At 42.0% G+C, this 19,078-nt stretch overlaps 1 protein-coding gene across 1 annotated transcript; it reads right to left on the bottom strand.

The window, feature by feature from the left end:
• Nucleotides 1-6,619: 6,619 nt before the first annotated feature.
• Nucleotides 6,620-14,000, bottom strand: IFIT3 (interferon-induced protein with tetratricopeptide repeats 3). The gene is made up of 2 exons (XM_012659760.1): nt 13,863-14,000; nt 6,620-8,525 (listed from the first exon to the last, which is right to left on the bottom strand). The coding sequence occupies exons 1-2, from the start codon at nt 13,865-13,867 to the stop codon at nt 7,085-7,087; spliced, it is 1,446 nt and encodes a 481-aa protein (XP_012515214.1). The 5' UTR covers nt 13,868-14,000; the 3' UTR covers nt 6,620-7,084.
• Between the last annotated feature and the right edge of the window lie 5,078 nt (nt 14,001-19,078).

Here is a 19,078-nt window from a genome sequence, read left to right as displayed (position 1 = left end):
ACATGCCCAGGTGATTTGTTGGCATTAGTATATCGAAGTTTGAGAGATGTTCTGCCAGATGATCTCTGGGTCCCTTTGGACCAGGGAGTCACTCCCAGTAAATGCTTGTCTTTCTATGACACTCGAGTCAGAAACTTCATTCCTCTGTGCTTTGGTTTCCCCCATGGCAGCTTAGTAACACACACAACACCACCCCATAAAGAAATGTAGGTCAAAGTGCATTGATCTCTGCAGAGAGTGTCTTATGTTTGCTTTTGAGACTACTCATGTTTGCAAACATGTGTCAATTACACTCACAGAGAAAATACTCAGCTACCAAAAACTTCTCTTCTTGGAAAGGCCCACTAATTTTCATATACCTCAGGGGTCTTGATGGCCACCTTTGGCCCATGATGATTTACTTTTCTGGCTGACTCCTATGTATTCCAGTGCTAACTGAATCTTCATGGTTTTGTTTTCTACATGTCAAGAATTCATTCACCTGGAAATGTCTATGTAAATTTTAGGGAACATTTACATCATTAAAGTAGGCTCAAGACATTGCACAGATCCTATACTGCTTACTAGAAAAGTCCTCAGCTTCTTGGAAGGCCAATTATTTTTAAACTTGTCTGAAATATCTTGGGACTTGGGAAATCTGTGTCTACAAGGGAAATGAGCAGAGGTGAAGATATTTTCGAATCGTAATTGAAATTTAGGATTCTAAATTGAGCTGAAAAAACACGTTTCAGTACTCATGTCATTCCCATGGCTCTGGAAAGCCCATAGATGTTTAAGGAAACTGTGATCCAAACATACGGTTGGTATGGCTTAGGCAGCCTTCACTGCATGCACTCCTTATCCATTTTAAAAATCAGCAAACTATAAATGATCATTAATCACAGGCCAGGTGCTCTGTTGGGACCTGGAGGCACTAATAAAAAGGTGTATGGCACCTCCTTCTCTTAAGTGACTTGTCATCTAGCAAGAGAGACAGATTCATAAGCACTTAATTTGATTTTAACAAAAGCAGTACACGTTGGTTGCTATGCAATCACAGAGGAGGGATATTTATCTCTTCCTGAGGTTCATAAAAAACTTCTTGGGTTAACTCTTGGTCTTTAACCTGATGTGTTTGGCAGATTCATGGTTCTGTTGGCTTCCCTACTTGGAGAATACCCCCAAGACTGTCTACGCCTTGGGCAGGCCTGGCCCTAAAGTGGCCCCTGGCTACTTGTGCAGTGTGCAATGATGCTGGCTGCACACACTAGGGGAAGGCTTTGGTCCAGGACCACCAAAGTGTTCTTGTCTCTCAAGTCATAGTAATCCCGCAAAAGCAGCTAAGAAGGGGTGCGCGACTGTGAAACTGCCAGCTGACTGCCAAATTGGTACTCTGGAAACGGAAAGATTTATGTGGTAGGTGGCCCCCATATGTGGTATGTATCATTAGTGTCTATTCAAGTATGAGTTTGTTTTAGACGTCTTGGCAGTTGTACTTCCTGATAGTCTTCAATTGTTGACTGGTCTGTAGGTGAGATCTAGCCCCTTACTTTTCCAGGGGCAGGCAAAATGCCACCTGGAGATGGGCTGGACTCAGAGAGCCAGAGGTGTAGAACTGGATTATAACATTTTCCCCTTTATGAGTTGGCTGGTCAGGTACCTATGTTGGTGGATATATATATATATATATATATGTATGTATAAAGAGCCTCTACATGAACCACTATAAAATGCGGTGCAGCAGCTCCACACTCTCCCAGAGTATATATATATATATATATATGTATGTATAAAGAGCCTCTACATGAACCACTATAAAATGCGGTGCAGCAGCTCCACACTCTCCCAGAGTATGCATTTGTTCAAACACATTTGGAGGGTCCAGAAATTCCCTTGAGTTGCAGTGGTTCCTTAGGGCATGGACAAGCCTTGTGTTGAGTTCCTAATTCAGTTGCTAAGCAGCAAGCATCCTTAATCCCGATTTGTACAGGCTCTCTGCCTTGGCAGTGCTCCCTGGAGAGCATGGCCTGCCCTTCTAGAATCAGGCACAAAGCTAACAGTGCTTTAGCTGCAACATACGTCCTGGGGATAAACAGACCCAGAACACACAGAATGAAGCAGTGTTAAGGAGAAAAGAAACAGCTGATGAAGTGTGCATGAGTTTATAAATATTGAAAAACAATGGAAACTGGAGGTGGAAATTTATTCTCATTGAACAGGCTTCCTACTTGAATTAGATTCAGGATAAACTCTGTAACTGAGACCAGCTGGGTGATCTTGATAAAATTGTTAATCTCCATGAGGCTTCGTTCCTCAAGGGTTAAGCCTTACTTAAATAAGAGGGTTTGTCTGGATTCTTAATCCAATGATTCTCAATTAATTTTCCATCTCAAATGTGAATTAAGGGTCATTTTGATTGTCAGCTCCTGATTCTGCAGAAAACATGAAACTGAGCTGGACAAAGACACTGTCAGGGGCTCCAGAATGCAACTCACTTCACCGGCAGTCACCAAGGTCTGCATTTCTTTCTTAACTCCACCTGAAAGGAGGATGCTGGGTCTGGGATGGGTACAGAAAACAAAGTCACTTGCTCTAACCCAGCAACTGTATTTCTGGCATACTGTTTCCTTTTGGATAATTGCCATAAATCTCCACTTGTTTAAGGAGCAGGAAGATGGGGAGGTTACTTTTATTCTCAGCAAAAGTCTTAGAGAGGGCCAGGGTCTCCTAGTTTGGAAGGAATCAAGTAGCTCCCGTATAGGGCTGGAATATAAGTTGGGATCAGCCAGGCAGGAGTTAGGAGTGGGATTCTGTGTTGTTGGGTGGCATACTTTGTATAAAAACTTTCAAACAGAATATTTTGAATGGAGCTGGGTACGGTGGCTCATGCCTCTAATCCCAGCTACTCAGGAAGCTAAAGTGGGGGGATGATTTGAGCCCAGGAGTTCGATGCTGCTGTGTGCTATGGTCGTGCCACTGTACGTTGTCCAAGACAGAGTGAGACTCCATCTCTGTAAAAAAAAAGAATATTTTGAATGGAGTATTACATAGAATAGACTTAAGCAACTGAGGTATGATTTATCTCACCTTTACTTAAAGTTTATAAGCCTGAATTAAAATGCACACCTCAGGGTCTGGTCCATTGGAAACTCTCAACTTTATAATCTTATCTATTACATTTTCTAACATCTAGTGAAAAGAAGGGGTTTAAAAAAATCAAACAAAGAAAATTTTAAGTCACCTTGCTTTTCAAGTATATAATAAATGAGGAACAAAGTGTAAGACTATTTCCCCCAGTTTTTTCTTTTAATTGCTTTGACTTTGTCAGAATGAACCTAAATAGAGCCTCCCTTTCACCCTCTCAGAATGCCAAGTTCCTCTTTCGCCCCAGCCCCCAGCTCTGAGCTCTGTGTGGTTCACCATCCTACATACGTGTCCATTCTGATTGAGTCAGGGCGTCCTATACAAATCAGTGTGCCTGAGTCATTAAGAATTAACTGAATTAACAGTCAAATATCTATTAATTAAGTCTATAAACAAACTCTGTGTTCTTCTGGAGCAAGGTTCCTTTGAAATTTGTGGTCAAGAAAACTATGGGATTTTCCATTTCAATGATACAGATCCTATAGATCTGATTTGCCAGTCCTTGTTCCTGGGTTTCTTTTCATCACCTCTGTCATTGCTTTCTTCTCCCAGCCTGCCCTGAACTCCAGGTCATTGATGATTCCTTAAGTTTCTGCAGAGAGTCTCATCGCATCAAAAAAAGATAAAACTTCCTGAGTTCCCGAGAAAAACTGATGATCCAATTAAACAATTGTTTAGTTGCTAACAAAACACTGAAGTGAATATTTAGGGAACATGGCTTCCTTCTCTTGGCTGTTTCGGAATTTGTATTATAAGACAAAAGGTGTTGATTAGTGTTAAGGTGGGTTCCCTTCAATCTGGGCTGGCCTTGACACTTGCATTTGCTGACAGAATGTGGCAGAAGTGCCATTGTGGGTGTTCTGAACCAAGGTTACAAGAGGCTTTGCAGCTTCTGTTCTCTTTCATTCTTTTGCTGACTAGAGACTGCCATGTGAAGAAGCCCAGGCTTGCATCCTTGGGGATGAGAGGCTACATGGAGAGAAAGACCCAGCTAACACGTGGTACCAACCACCAGTCATGTGAGTGACACCATTTTAGATCACTCAGATCAAGCCAAGTCACTGGCTGATGGTAGCGTTGTAAGTGACTCCGGGTAGAACTGACAGAATAACCCTTCAGCTGAGCCCCTCCCACCTTTCTAACCCAATAAATATAAATAAATAAAATGGTTATTGTTTTAAGCCACAAATTCTGGGATGGTTTGTTATACCATGATGGATAACTGACACATTGTGCTTTCATTTCCCTACATCTCTATGTGTGGAAGAGACAATAATATTAATAATTTCTTCCATGTCTTCATAATCTATAGGAAAGTCATGCTGAGAGAGAGAATATGGTAAAATTGCTTTGAGCTCCATATACTCAAATGTGGAATTAATTACCTTCTAAAATTATGCTTATTTTCAAGTAGTTTCTAGTATTTTTCAGTGAGAAAATTTTATTATAGCAACTACTAATCACTGTCCTTGAGATGGCACAGTGGTTTTCATACACACTCATATTTCTTGGTGGGTTGGTTTTTTTGACCTTTTCCCCATCTTATAATATCTTAAGAGAGATGATCTATGGTATTCTTGAGATTACACATAGCATTTCATTGGTATTGTTGTATAAATGATGATGGGCAGAGGACACTTGCCATGGCAATGAATACTGGGCCTACTGGGTAAGTTTATTCGTTAGCTATAATTACCCCCTTAGCATTTTTTTTCTAGTTGACAATTAAAAATTGTACATATTTATGGTGTACAGCATGATGTTTTGCTATATGCATATATCGTGCACTGGCCAAATCAAGTTATTTAACGTATGCATTACTTCACATACTTATCATTTTTTTTTTGTGATGAGAACACTTAAAATCTAATTTCTTAGCAGTTTTTAAGTATGCAACATATTGTTATTAACTGTAGTTACCATGGTGTACTGCCTTAGCCTCTTATATGGTATTAAGCCTTGGGCAAAACTCAATATCCCTAACAGGTCTGGATCTTTGAGTTGGGAAATGGTCCAAGGTGCATATGTTACATCTGCAAATATTAGAGGGCTGCTGTGTGCAGGTTCTTGGTATAGGGTCTAAATTCTAAATTCAGAGAGATAAACTCATTTAGGGACACAGTCTTTCTACCACTCGCAAACCTACTAACGAGTTTCCAGATGTTAAATCAGCTAAGGAATCGTTCCAGCATTTATTTCAAATGTTACATTAATTCCCAATCTAGGAGAAAAGGAATTTAAAAGGAAAGTGTTCAAATGATCATCTTACTTATGTGCTTTTACTTTTCTGTTTATATCCTTGTGACTAGATATTACATTCACAAGTGAATCAAAACGGAATGCAGAGGAAAATCTTAAAGTCCAAGGAGACTGATCCCCATGAGTTTAAGAGACCCCTGTCGCCCAGGTCTGCCTTTTTGTTTGTTTGTTTGTTTTATTTTGTTTTGTTTTGTTTTTGAGATAGAGTCTTGCTGTGTTACCCAGGCTGGAGTGTAGTGGCATGATCATAGCTCACTGCAACCTCAAACTCCTGGGCTCAAGTGATCCTCCTGGCTCTGCCTCCCGAGTAGGTGGAACTACAGGTGTGCACCACCACACCTGGCTCATTCTTTTTTTCAGAGTAGAATATATCCATTTTTAATTTTTTAAAAAATTTCAATAGATTTAGGGGGTACAAATGATTTTTGATACATGGATGAATTGTATAATGCTGAAGTCAGGGCTTTTAGTGTACCCATCTCTAGAATAGTGTACGTTGTACCTGATAGGTAGATTTTTATCCTTCACTCCCCTCCCACCCTCCTCCCTTCTTAGTTTTTAACATTCATTACATCACGAGGTTTCACTATGTTACTGAGATTGGTCTTAAACTCCTGGCCTCAAGCGATCCTCCCGCCTTGGTCTCCCAAAGTGCTGGGATTACAGTCATGAACAACTCTGCCTGGCCTAAGTCTGACTTTTATCTGAACAAAATGGAGCTTACCATGTCAGATGCCTGAAGTTTTGAAGGGGATATTGCAGGCCTGGATGGACCTCTGTCCTTAAGGCCACCCTAGCACTGGTGTTCCTCACACTCTGTCAGGGAGGCATTCACCCAGATATGCCTGGGAGCACAGCAACCTTGATCAACAGCAGCCCTGCTAACTCGGCACTGGGCTTAGCTGGGGCTCTTGGGCGGGAACTAGAATCATAGTTCCCATAGTCTAAGGATGGGCTGGCTACAGGGGTAAGAGTATTACCTCTGAGGAGGAGCTAAAATGGACATGTCAAACTAGCATGGCATGGCTTTGCAGTTATCCACTGTCCCCAGTAGGAGAGACTTTGGGAATTAATATTATTGCCATAGTCCCATACACAAACCACACAATTACCTCTACTGTGAGTTAAAATTTTTAGATTTATTATAGCAGTGCAATCAAGAATACATAGTTTTTAAAGTATCACTATCAAAACACATATATTAAAAAAAGAATACATATAAATGTGTGGCTGAAGCCAAAAGAAAGACATAAGGGATATTGCAGGGTTAGTCAAAAGTGAATCTTCCAGGCCCAGCAGGCTGGATGGAAATGAGATGGAGGGAGTGAAGGTGGAAGATTTTGTAGCTAGGCGGTCTCCACTTATGGCCGTCGGCAAGAAGGGCAGAAATGGGGGTTATGTGGTGAACTGAGCGCAAACTGAGAACTAATCGGCATCACGTAGGCCTGAAGCACTGTCGCTACTAGTGACTAGTCATAAGACCTGATTAGATAACTGTGTGGCTGGAATGAACTGGGGAGACAGAACATGAGAAAACAACTCTCTAAACAACTCTCAGAGCAACATGCAAGACCACGCCCCTCCACAACCCCAGGTGGGGGCCCCCTGCCTTCCTACTCTTCTGTTCCTCACAACCACCATCGCAGGCCTTGTGATGCCCTGTTTCTCTCCTCTCTGACTCAGTTCAGGAGCTGGGGAGCCCTCAGGGATTGGACCCAACTGCGCCCCGGCCCGTCTCCTCACTGCCATCTTCAAGCTCAGAAGCTGATAGGAAAAAGCTGCCTATGCCGGAAGGGGCGTTCCTGAGCAGGCGGCCCAGCTCTTTCTCATAACATTCGGCTGCTTGCTGCAGATCTCCATTCTGCTTGTGAATTAATCCTCGAAGATACCAAGAATTTGGTGCATTTGGTGGAAGCAGATTTCCAGCTGTGTTCTGTGGCTGGTGTTTCATCTCTTCCTTCTCAGTTGAATTTTTGCTTATGGACAAACCCTCTAAACAATGCTCGATAGCAGTGTCTTCAGACTTCCCGTGATACTCCTGACCGTTGCAATGGTGCTGTTGATGGAGTGGTTGCCTCTCAGCGTTGGGGAGCTCCTTACCGAACACTATCTGGTAACATTCTTCTGCTTCCAGGAGCTTGGGGAGATTGGAGTATGCGTTCAGAGGATTTAGTCCCTTCTCAAGAGCTCTATTCGAATAGTCCATAGCATATTGCTTCAGTTCTTCAATCTTCTCTCTATTTCCACTAGCTTCAGATTCTCCTGCATTTTGCAGTTGTCTGACTTTTGCCCTGTAGCAGCATCCAATCTGGTGACAGAGGTAGCGATTGTTGGGTGTGGATTCCAAGGCCTTTAGAAACAATTCAATAGCTTTGTCTAGGTCACCTTTTCTTCTGTAAAATTTGGCTGCACTGCGAAGGACATCTGTCTGGCAAGGAGCCTTCTCCAGGGCCTCTTTGACCAATTGCTCCCCTTCAGTGCCTTTATTCATCTTCTGCAGTTCCAGGGCCAAGAGAACTTTGACATACTGGTTGTCGGGACTCAGCTCAACAGCCTGCTTCAAAGCGTCGGCAGAGAACTGTTTCTGTGGGTTACTGTCCAGATGGTACATCGCGATGGCCAGTCCAGAGGAGAATTCTGGGTCGTTGGGTTTTTCTTCCAGAGCCTTCTCAAAACACACCTTTGCCCTTTCATTTCTTCCACACTTTAGCCGTGTCCACCCTTCCTCACAGTCAAGCTCGGGACTCTCAATGCTGTAAGGATTTGAAAACTTCTCACAGGTTTGTTTCACCTTGTCTACGTAAATCTGAGCTTCGGAGAGCCGGCCCATGTGATAGTACACCCAGGCGTAGTTTCCCCAGGTGACCAGGCTTCTGATTTCAGCCTGGTCAGCATGCTCTTGCTGGATCAACTCTTCAGCGTGTCGTAAGCATTCCAGGGCCGCTTTGTTCTGGCCTTTGTGGTGCTTTACGTAGGCCAGCAAGTTGTACATGGTAGCTTTGAACTCAGTGTTTAAAAATTCAATCTGGTTACATATTCTGTCTTCTAGATCATCTGAGACACCTTCTTCCTTAAACAAGTTCCAGGTGAAATGGCATTTCAGCTGTGGAAGGATTTTCTCCAGGGAGTTTGTGGTGACCTCACTGTGGAAAAAAATAAACATGGTCACTGTGATGTGCACTGCTGAGCATTACACCCTGTGATCTTTAATTTTATATGTCAGCTTGACGGGGCCACGGGATGCACAGATATTTGATTAAACATTATTTCTGGGTGTGTGTGTGTGAGGATGTTTCTGGAAGAGATTAGTGTTTGACTTAGTGGACTGAGTAGAGCAGATGGCTCTCCCCAATGTGGGCAGGTATTGTCCAAGCCATTGAGGGCCTGACTAGAACAAAAAGGCAGAGGAAGGGAGAATTCTCTCTCTTCCTGACTGCTTGAACTGGGACATTGGTCTGCTTGTCCTTGGACTGGACTTGGATTAGAATTTTCATCATTGACTCTCCCGGTTCTCTGGCCTTTGGACCTGGACTGGGACTACATGACTGACTTTCCTGGGTCTCCAGCTTGCAGACAACAGATTATGGGACTTTTCAGCCTCCATAATCACATAAGCCAATTCCTCATAATAAATATCTTTATGTACAGGTGTGCTACAACTTACGATGAAGTTCCATCCTGATAAACTTATCATAAGTTGAAAATATCATAAGTCAAAAATGCATTTAATACACTTAACCTACCAAACACCATAGCTTAGGCTAACCTACCTTTAAATGTGTTCAGAACACTTACATTACACTTACATTAGGCTACAGTTGAGTGAAATCATCTATCACAGAGCCTATTTTATAATAAAGTGTTGAATATCTCATGTGATTTACTGAATACTGTACTGAAAGTGAAAAACAGAATGAATGTATCACTTTTGCACCATCATAAAATTGAAAAATTGTAAGTCGAACCTTTGTAAGTTGGGGACTCTCTGTACAACCTATTTGTTCTGTTTCTCTAATATATATTCATTCATAAGTCTTCCCAGACAGAAGAGGAGGTACTTTCCTCTCGCTTCCTAGATTCACTTTTCTATAGCTACAGTCTGTGCAGACAAGCACAAAGCACATCCTTTGTGCTGTGTAAGCAGATATGCAGGTGGTGAGGGCAGATGCATGAGAGGGGGAAGTGGCAGTGGGGGTATGGGGATCTCTCTCGTCCCGCTCAATTACCATGTCATGTCTCTGTCCTCACACATTCCGTGCAAGGTTCACTTAGCTATGCAATGACCCAGCAGTGCCAATGTTTTTGGCACCAGGGGCTGGTTTCATGGAAGACAACATTTCCACGGACGGCGGGGGTGGGGGTGGAGGAAGCTCAGGCGGTGATGCGAATAATGGGGAGTGGCATCGACTCCCCGTCCAAATACAGATGAAGCCTTCCTTGCTCACAGCTGCTCATCTCTTGCTGTGCAGCCCTGTTCCTAAGTTTCACAGAAGACAATTTTTCCATGGACTTATACTCGGCCATAGCCCTGGAGTTGGGGACTGTAGCAATGACCCTTTACTGGGCTACTTCTTTTTGTCACTTTGTTTTAGGGATACTAAGAAAAATAAAAGATATTTCATCCTTCTCTGCCTCCAGAAGCCCAATCTTGTTAGGAGCCATGTGAAGAAATGAAAGCCCAGGGATGTCTGCCATTGTTTTCTGTGATTTACTCCTGTCCCCTTCATCTTCACCACCATATCCCTAGACTCACAAACAGACCATGGAGGCTCAGCTTGAGTCTGACTCTAGTAGTCTCCCCACCACACAGGCCACATCCCCAGAGAGAATGAATTTGTTGCAAGAAACAAACAAATGAAATTGAAAAATTTATATTTTGTAGCTGAAAGATACCAAGGAAGATCACTGGCCTTATTTAGCTGAGTAAGTTGCAAGAGTTTTCAAAGTATGTTCGCATATCTGCATTTGCCTGGGGCTTGGGGTGTGTGTTCCCAACTCTGAGTTTGTGCTCCTGCTTTCTTACCAGTAGAGTCTTGGCACCATAAGATTGGAAAGAACCTCCAGAAATCATTAAACCCAGTATTGTCCATATTTTTGGATTTCACTGACTAGTGTGATTTCAGGAAAAAAAGTTATGAACCAAATAGGGCTGCCAATGTACTTGGCAATACAATGACATGGGAAGAAAAGTGATCCTAAAAAGATACTGACCATCTATTCTTACCAACATTTTATTTTAAAAGATAGAAAGGAAAGGAAACATTTGTATTATCACTGAAGAAGTAAGAAGGATATAATATCAGAATAAAGGGAAGTTCTTTAAACTGATTACGTTTGACTCTACAAGGAACCACTGACTTCATTTGCAATTTACTGGCCCACGCATTGCTGTTGCAAATGTTCTGATTTACTTCCTGTCGAACTTTCCAGTAATGCTGATCTAAACCATTCTGACCCAATATTGTGTGTGAAATGCTTAAAAGTGAGAGATGTAGAATCAACTCAAAGCAATGGGAGTGAGGAGGGGAAGTTGCCATCTATAATCCGGGTATCATCTTTATGTGTGTGCCTCTTTCATGGGCAGTCTTTTCCCTTCTCTTGGGCCCTAGGCAGAGAGGCTAACAGTGTCAACATCTTCCCTCTCCATTCTAGGATTTTTCAGTGTGGCTTCATCTGGGGATTCTAGCTGCCCTGTATGAAGGACGACAGGTCAAAACTCAAGTTAGCAATGAATAAAAATTAAACACTAAGAGTAAGTTATGAAGATGACCACTTAACATAAGTTAAAGCTGCTGATGGATGCATTAGGAAGTTTAGAGGGAGGAAAGAAAAGGTGAGTTTCCAATCAATAGAACGTGTCTGCAGATTTATAGGTGCATATAGGTGCCTGAAAATAGTAGTTGAAAACTCACTCTAAGGGTGGATAGGGAGTATCCAGGAGACCTGCAGAATGACGGGTGACTTAGGATGTATTTGCCTTAACAAAACCAGAAACCATTTTGCAGGCTTGATGATACTATCTTTCTTTTTGAGAAGAGAGGGGCGGGCTTTGACATTTCAATGTGTCAGAGGGGTCTTACCAAACTAAATTTTCAGCCCCTACTGATAAAAATTCTCCCTCCAAGATGAAACGTATTCCTGTCCTGTGAGGTAACAGCTTCAGAGGATATTGATTGCTCAAGAAAGTGTAGGGCAAACAGGAAAGCAACAGTATTCCCAGACCTGTGAATGAGCCTTGGGTATGGAACTCTCAGGGAAATTCCATCCCTACCACCACGTTACCAATGCCAGAGTTGGCCATGCTAAGACATTTAATGATGACTTTGAACAGTTCATTCAGGAAGATAGCCAACTATGCATGTCACTTTATGATTATAAAACCTATTGAAAATCGAAATTCAGGTCCCTTGATTTTTCCTAAGCCTTCCTCCCTAAGGTCACCAATTTGATGAGGTATTTGACACGTGATCTCTCCTTGTAGTACAGTTTGGAACAAAGTATGTTGGACTGGATGTCCTGAGATCTGGACTCAAAACAAAACAAAACAAAACAGCATGAATCCCAGAGCCAGCGTTCAGGAGGCTTGCATTGAAATACTATTGCCTTTCTTAAAATAAAAACTCCATTTGCCAAGGTTTTCTCACTTACTAATTTATCTCACATGTGCTTTTGAAAATTACTCTACAGTCTCCTTATATGTATACATAAATCAGTTAACAGTAATTAAACTCAGATATTTAAGGTAATATAAACAAGAAGGTGGGATGTTGGCTGCAGTCACTTGATAAGTAATGTCTAGGTTCAGGTGAAAGGTGGGGAGCAGAATGCCCATCCCACCTGAATAGTCTGCATCTAATGGAACACCTTGGGGAGGTGGGATTCCCTTGGGCTCAGATGGAGATTTCCCATGGCCTCAGGCTACAGCCATGATTTGGTGACCAAACAGGTAAAGCTAGCACTGCTAGTTCTTAGAAAATTCCCGGGATCAACCTATTTAGTTGTTCATCCTTCTCCTGCTCACCTACCTGGACCATCACAGCCTGTTGGCACTGCCCACAGACCCCAGGGTAGATGCCACATCTCCTTCCAGGGTCCAGTCAAAGCCATTCCTAGAGTGGAACTTTGAAGTTTTCAGAAAGAGGCCCTCTTGAAATGTGAGAGTGGGGGTTTTGAGGGAAACCTCTGAGGTAGCTTGTACCACAGATGTTCTGGTTACACTCCAGCCGGCTAGGTGAAGGGACAGGCACAACCATGCTGAATAAGTCGATCAGAACAGGCACAATCCAAGGAGCCCATCACTTCAAAAAGTGAGCCAAGGAACTCTCCAGAGCCGTACTTCTTAAACTTTAGTGTGCGTGTGGACCCAATCACCTGGGGATCTTGTTAAATTGCAGATCTGGATTCAGATGGGCTAGGACGCTACCTTTCTAACAACTTCCCAGGGGATCTCAGACTCGGACCACACTGCGTAGCAAGGCTCTAGGAAGACATCACTTTTTGGCAGTGATTCCAATGACCAGTTTCCCATCCCTAAAATACCCCGTACACAGGAAAGCTTTGCTTTATGTTAACATCCTTCCCACCCCTCCCTCCTCCTACCTACTTGGGCTTTCTCCCTCACATTTACACACATACAATGTAGGAAGCCTTGTATACATTTAAGGAAGAGGGGATTTGGAGATGAACATCTCTTCTATAAGCCAGGACTTCTCAAACTTCGGTGTGCCTATGAAGTACCTGCTGTCCTCTTTAACTATGTATTGTTTTCTGTACCTTATTTCTGTTCTACTTAATCAGAATATCAGCATGCAGGACCCAGTAATTTGTATTCTAATGGAGCACTCAGGTTGATTGTGGTCCAGCTGTTCTGCAGGACAGTCTAAGAGACTGCAATGCTTTCCCTGCTCATAGTGCACGTGGGAGGTCTAGCAGGTCAGTAAGAGGACAACTCAGGTAGACATATCCCCCAATTCTGAAAAAGCACATTTCAATGTAAAAGTGACCTCACCATGAATTGGAGTTTTGCAGTGCTGAATTCATCCTTAGCATGTTTGCTGAGACACAAGCATGTTTTTAAAATAACTACAACAAAATCCACAAACCTCTGATTTAGTCTTTTTAAATACAAGAAACAATGGAGGAACCAAGACCATTAGTAACTGTTCTCCAGGCCTCGGCCTGAAAGGATCCGAGCGTGTGTTCCCTGGAGGCTCTCTCAATAAGCCCCTGTCACCTGCCCAGCTCCCAGCTCTCACTTTCCTCAATGTCCTTAGGCTGCCTGACTCTGTAAATCAGACAGAGCCACAGAAATAAAAATGCATGAATTGGCAAGGTAGATTTATGATTGAATTAGTTCAATACATATTTAATCTCTAAGCAAACACTAAAAACAGCACAATTCAGGAAGCTGTCTGCAAGAACAAGATCTGTGAGAAATTTTCAATTTCCTATCAGAGAAGCAGGGACCCTTTACGCTTTACCTCATGATGGCTGTTTCCCTGCAATTTGGAAAAGCTGGTGTCCAGGCTGATGTTATGTTCAGCTCCTTGATCCCGAGCAAATGCTGAAGAGGCTTCCACCCAGGGTGCTACCTGGCAGGTCTGTGCTTTTATGAAAGGAGAAAGGAAAGTGAAACTGACGGGAGGCTATCAGGATTCCTGCTCTGGAGAAACTGAAACTGAATGTGTGAGCACTGAGCTCACCCTCACTGGGAATATGTCCCAGATATCTTTGGAAACTGTGGTTTGAGAGATTGTAAAAAGACACTGTACAGAGAAAATAAAATTTCAGGACCTTCCAAATTTAGTGTGCCAAGGGGGAAAGTTAAAATGCTAAAAGCTGACTCACATTAGCATGACTGTTTTTCTTCTCTGGTACATGACTGTTGCTTTCTGACCTTTGTGCTGGGATGTTATACACTAACCAGACTCCCTGTTTGTTATTCAAACCTAGACTAAATAATGTTGGAGATAGAGACCCTCGTGATGGTTACCTGTTTACAATAGAATGTCAGGCAACCCCCTTAGAGTGTAATCGATAGCAGCCAATCAAATTCTGTCTGTACATTAGCCTTTCTATGGAAAATGTAATTCTGTTCAGCACATCCATCTTTGCCTGTGTAAATGGTCCTCATTTTTCCCCACACAGAAGCACTGATCACCATTCTTCACTGTGGCTCTACTCCCCTGTCCGATGCCATCACACTTTGCTCTGGAATAAACTCTTTCAACTGGATGCTGAGCCTTTTGATTATTTTAGGTTGACAGCCTGGTTTAAGAGATTCTGGTGCAGTGAATCTGGATTGAGCTAGAAACCCGGTGTTTTGACAAGTGCTCTAGAATTCAGTGGCAGGAATCCCTCTACCACATTTTGAGAAGTGCTGGTCTAGAGATATTTTAAACATCAACTTCCCTTTTACCTGGGGGAGTGAATAAAACAGTGAGTCAGACAATCTTGAATGAAGGGGGGAAAAAACACACACAGGACACCCGGATTTCGGTGATCTCTTTGCTGAGCTCTAGGATATTTCTTGAGTCACATCACTGAGCCTCATTTCCTCATCCTTAAAGTGCTCTGGGATGAATTTCCTTTTTTCTCCACCCACATTATAGAAACGATGCCCTGGAGGGAGCCACTTTCACTTTCATCCAGTGGCTCCAGACACACCTGAACATGGAACACTGCAAGGTCCCTCATGCAGGCCGACTACGAAGGTGCTGGTCAGGGCCTGGCTTTCTGGTCAACCTACTCATGCAGAGAGAATTAACATCACTCTTGACCAGAAACCTATTCTATACAAAAGAGTAACCTGAGGTATTTGGCAGTGAATTCCTCTTTCCCATCCCATCCCCAAATATGACTTTGCAGAGCATTCACAAGTCCTTAGGGCCGACGGCAGAGCAGCCAGTTTCCCTTTCCTGCCTCCCCAGCAATCGCCCCCTCAATCCTTCCCCACAGGTGTTTGGTGGGAAAGGCATCTTTTTGTCTTAGTTCTCCCTGCTACGCTATCCTATGCCAGAACTCTAGCAGGTCTGTATGTATTTTTAAAAATCAAGTTTACTGAGATTACACTTTATATACAATAAAACACATTCATTTTAAGTGTACAGTTTGATGAGTTTTGACAAATGCTTATACCTACGTAACCACAACTAGAATATTGCTATCATCCCAAAAGATTCATTTGTAAGCTTTCCTACTCAATCCCCTCCACCTCCAGGCAGCAGTGATCTGCTTTCCATCATTAGAAATTAGACCAGTATTAGATCAGAGATTAGGTCACTATGTTTTTGAGGAGAAATTATTTTCTGCTGCTAGTCAGCATTCCATGCAGCAATAACCATAAATGCTAAGCTTTGGATTTTGTTTTTATATAAGAAATGGAAAAAAAAAAACACCCACTGTAAGAATTATTTCTTCCACTTCCCACTTTAAAGTGATCAAACATTTCAGGACAAAATTCCCCACTATGTGAGTTGGGTTTGCAGTGTTGGTTTCATCTTTCATAATATCTGCTGAGAATAAATGTTTACTTTTAAAATTACAAGGAAAAATCCTCTGACTTAGTTCTTTCAAATAAAACGACAGCAACAGAAAAGCCCATAAAGAGTAATTCCCTTAGGTCTAGCTTTGAATCAGCAAAGTCTGTGCTTGAGTGGATGTAACACTCTTGCCAAGGCCCCCTCTCTTCCTAGCTACTCGTTGCACCCAGGGAACAGTTCTAGAAACTTCAGGAGCCTGAGTGTGTACACTAGAAAAAGCCACAGAAATTATTAATGAAAAAACCCCCAAACAGTAAAACCCAAACAACTGATAAAGACCCAAACTGGTAAAGGCATGTGGAATCCATAAGCACCAGGACAATTCAGGAACTCGCCAGCACTGTAAGAAGCTCCCCAGCTTACAGTTTGCATTCCAGAACAAGGGTGCTTATGCATTCTCATTTCACTGACTCATGTCTGCAGTCTGTTCTCTGCTCTTCTGAAAAGCTGGGCACCAGGCTGATTTGCTCTTCAGAAAGCTTTCTGTCTGCCTAAGTAAATGGGAAAAGAACAGTATAAAGGGGAGGTGGAGTGGGGAATGTATCTCCCTGTTTTGAGTAATTGCCTTTAGGGAAGGGAAAGGAAACTAGAAAGTGAAACTGATTGTAATCATCAAGAGGAGGAAAAGAAAATTTAAAGCTTGAGACCAGTGGTGGCTCAGCCACAGTACATCATTCAAATCCATGACTCTGAAAGTACAGTTTGGGAGAATGTGAAAAAGCACTCCCACCAATCTGATCATCAGTCTAGGGTGGAGCCCAGGCAATTGCATGTTTGATAAAATCTCTAGGAGATTCTGATGCAGAGGTTTCTGAGACCTCAGGATATGAGAGACTTCCAAAAATATTTTGTAAAAAAATAGTTTCGTCCAATAAATTCACCTGTGGGAGACATACTCAGAAGGAAGGAACGCCGCACAGAGATGCCAAGAAAAATCTAGACAAACAGCCTTGCTGTGTTTCCCCACTCGGTCTGTTAGCATCAGATCAAATCCTTTTTGTTCAATCATTTTTCTACATGGCTGTTCATGCTTTGTTGAACCTAAGCATAAAAATTGACAATTTCTCCTGTATCTTTGGGTCTCCATTCTAAAGGCTCATGTGTATACGTTAACTAAATTTGTACGTCTTTTCTCTTATTAATCAACCTGCCTCATGTCAGTGATTTTTCAGCAAACCTTTAGGGGCCTTTGTTCCCTACAGTTTGGTGCCTGAGCAGGGTCAACAAAGCCTCTCTGTTCTAGAAAGCTGCAGTAAACAGAACCCAGCAAAAGCGGTGAGAAATTCTTACCAGCCAGGCTCCTGGCCTTTCTCTCTCTGTATAATCCAGTTGAACAGAAGGTAAAGATCACTGTTTACAAGGTTATGATTCATGGTAGAAAAAGGATTTGTGTGACTAGTCTTGGTGCAGTGACTCTGGCATACTTTTGGCACTTTGTGATAGGAACTCATATTGTTTGATCCCTTTCCTCCCAGAAAGTATTTTCCTTTGTTCTGTCTTTCTGTGTTGTTCCATCATAAAGAAAGGTACCAGATAGCTTCCTCTCATTTTGTTTTATGTCCTTGGGAGCTTGTCTTGTGACCACGTGGAAGCACCTCTCTTGGTCTCCACTCTCCAGCGGGGATGTAATTTTTGGATTACGTTCAGTGGTTAGCATGAAAATGGCAGGGCACCCGGGATTTTGCTATTCTTGTTCTGAATGCAGCAAGTTCTTGGGAGTATTTGTCATAAGAAGTCCCATTCATAAGAGGCTTTTGCTATCTCAGTCACTGTTGCTATCTTACCTTATTTCTCAGAGCATGAGGGGATCTTTGCGATTGCTCCTTCTCCGAAGAGGCTACTGGATTAAGTCACTTTGGAATAAGTACATCATTGAAAATTAATGGCCAAAAGATGGTTCGTTTAAATTAGAAAGACTCTTAAATGAAAAAAAAATAGATTTTAGAGGTCTCTTATTTTACATAATTGCCTTATTTGTATTGATGGAAAAATTAAATTAAAAGAAAGACACATAATAGTGTCATGGTTAGTGTTCAAAATTCTCTTGATAAAATTAAAGAGCAAAAATCTGACCTAAAACAAAGATAAAATCCTTTTTCCACTGTCCCTGCAGGAATAATTATCCCTAGGAGAATAGCAACAAAGGCCAGTCTTCCTTGTGGCCCAGAGGTTGAAATTCTGCGCATTCACTGCAGTGGCCTGCATTTGGTTTCCAGTCAGGGGGTGAGTGTTTTGGTTTGATATTTGGGTGACTTTTGCAATTTATTGAACCATTGGGGGTTTCTTTTTTCCTTGTGGAGTCTAAAGAGTCATGAACAGATTGCTCTTAGGTATAAAACTGCTCTCTTTTGTATCCCATTACCTCTTTGGCTTTTGGGTGTACCAGAGATTATATTATAAAAGAATTTAACCTTGGTGTGTGTCATGACTAGGCAAGAAAGACAATATTAGAGGCAACTGAATACACTACAGGAGGCTTATTCTTTCTTTGGGCCTGAGATAAGAAATGATGTGGTTTAAACACTTAGAGAAATGTCTTTGTGAGGAAGTGTATTGTAAAAGCATTGTGTGGCTTGGTCCCATGGTGGTCCCATGATGTCTTTCTCTTTTAGTGACCTGAGATTCAATGTGGGCTCTGCCCTAAATCTCAGTGGTCCAATTGGAAACAAGAGGCCACCTAGTTACTTCAGCATCCATTTTTTTCCCTCTAAGATACACAAACCTCTTCTTAAAACCTCTTCTTAGATTCTCTCTCTCTTTCTTTCTCTCTCCGTGTTTTGAGACATAAATTGCTACCCTGTTTTCTCTAAAACCCAGTGAGGCCAATGATGCAGATAAACTTTAAACTTTCCATTTATGAAGACATAGTTTAAATACAATTGTCCTTTTAAACTAGTAAGTTTTACTTGTGGCTAAAATTCTAAAATTGAAACTGTTAAGTCTTTGTGTGTACATGTGAATGTTGTATGTTATGTCTACATCCATATATATGGCTATACATGTTTATCAATTGTCTACATGTAGTACCAAATTAACTTTAAAATATGAGCTCTCATAAATGAAAGAACTAGCCCAAATACTTTTCAACTTCACATGACTTTAGTAATCATTGGTAAATAAAGATAGTTTTTAGACTGGTAAAATAAAAAAAAAAA

The sequence above is a fragment of the Propithecus coquereli genome, unplaced genomic scaffold (genome assembly GCF_000956105.1).
Source record: "Propithecus coquereli isolate 6110/MARCELLA unplaced genomic scaffold, Pcoq_1.0 Scaffold63, whole genome shotgun sequence".
In the NCBI taxonomy this organism is placed as follows: Eukaryota; Metazoa; Chordata; class Mammalia; order Primates; family Indriidae; genus Propithecus; species Propithecus coquereli.
The sequence above is the reverse complement of the archived record's forward strand: the minus strand, read 5'-3'. Positions and strand labels throughout refer to the sequence as shown.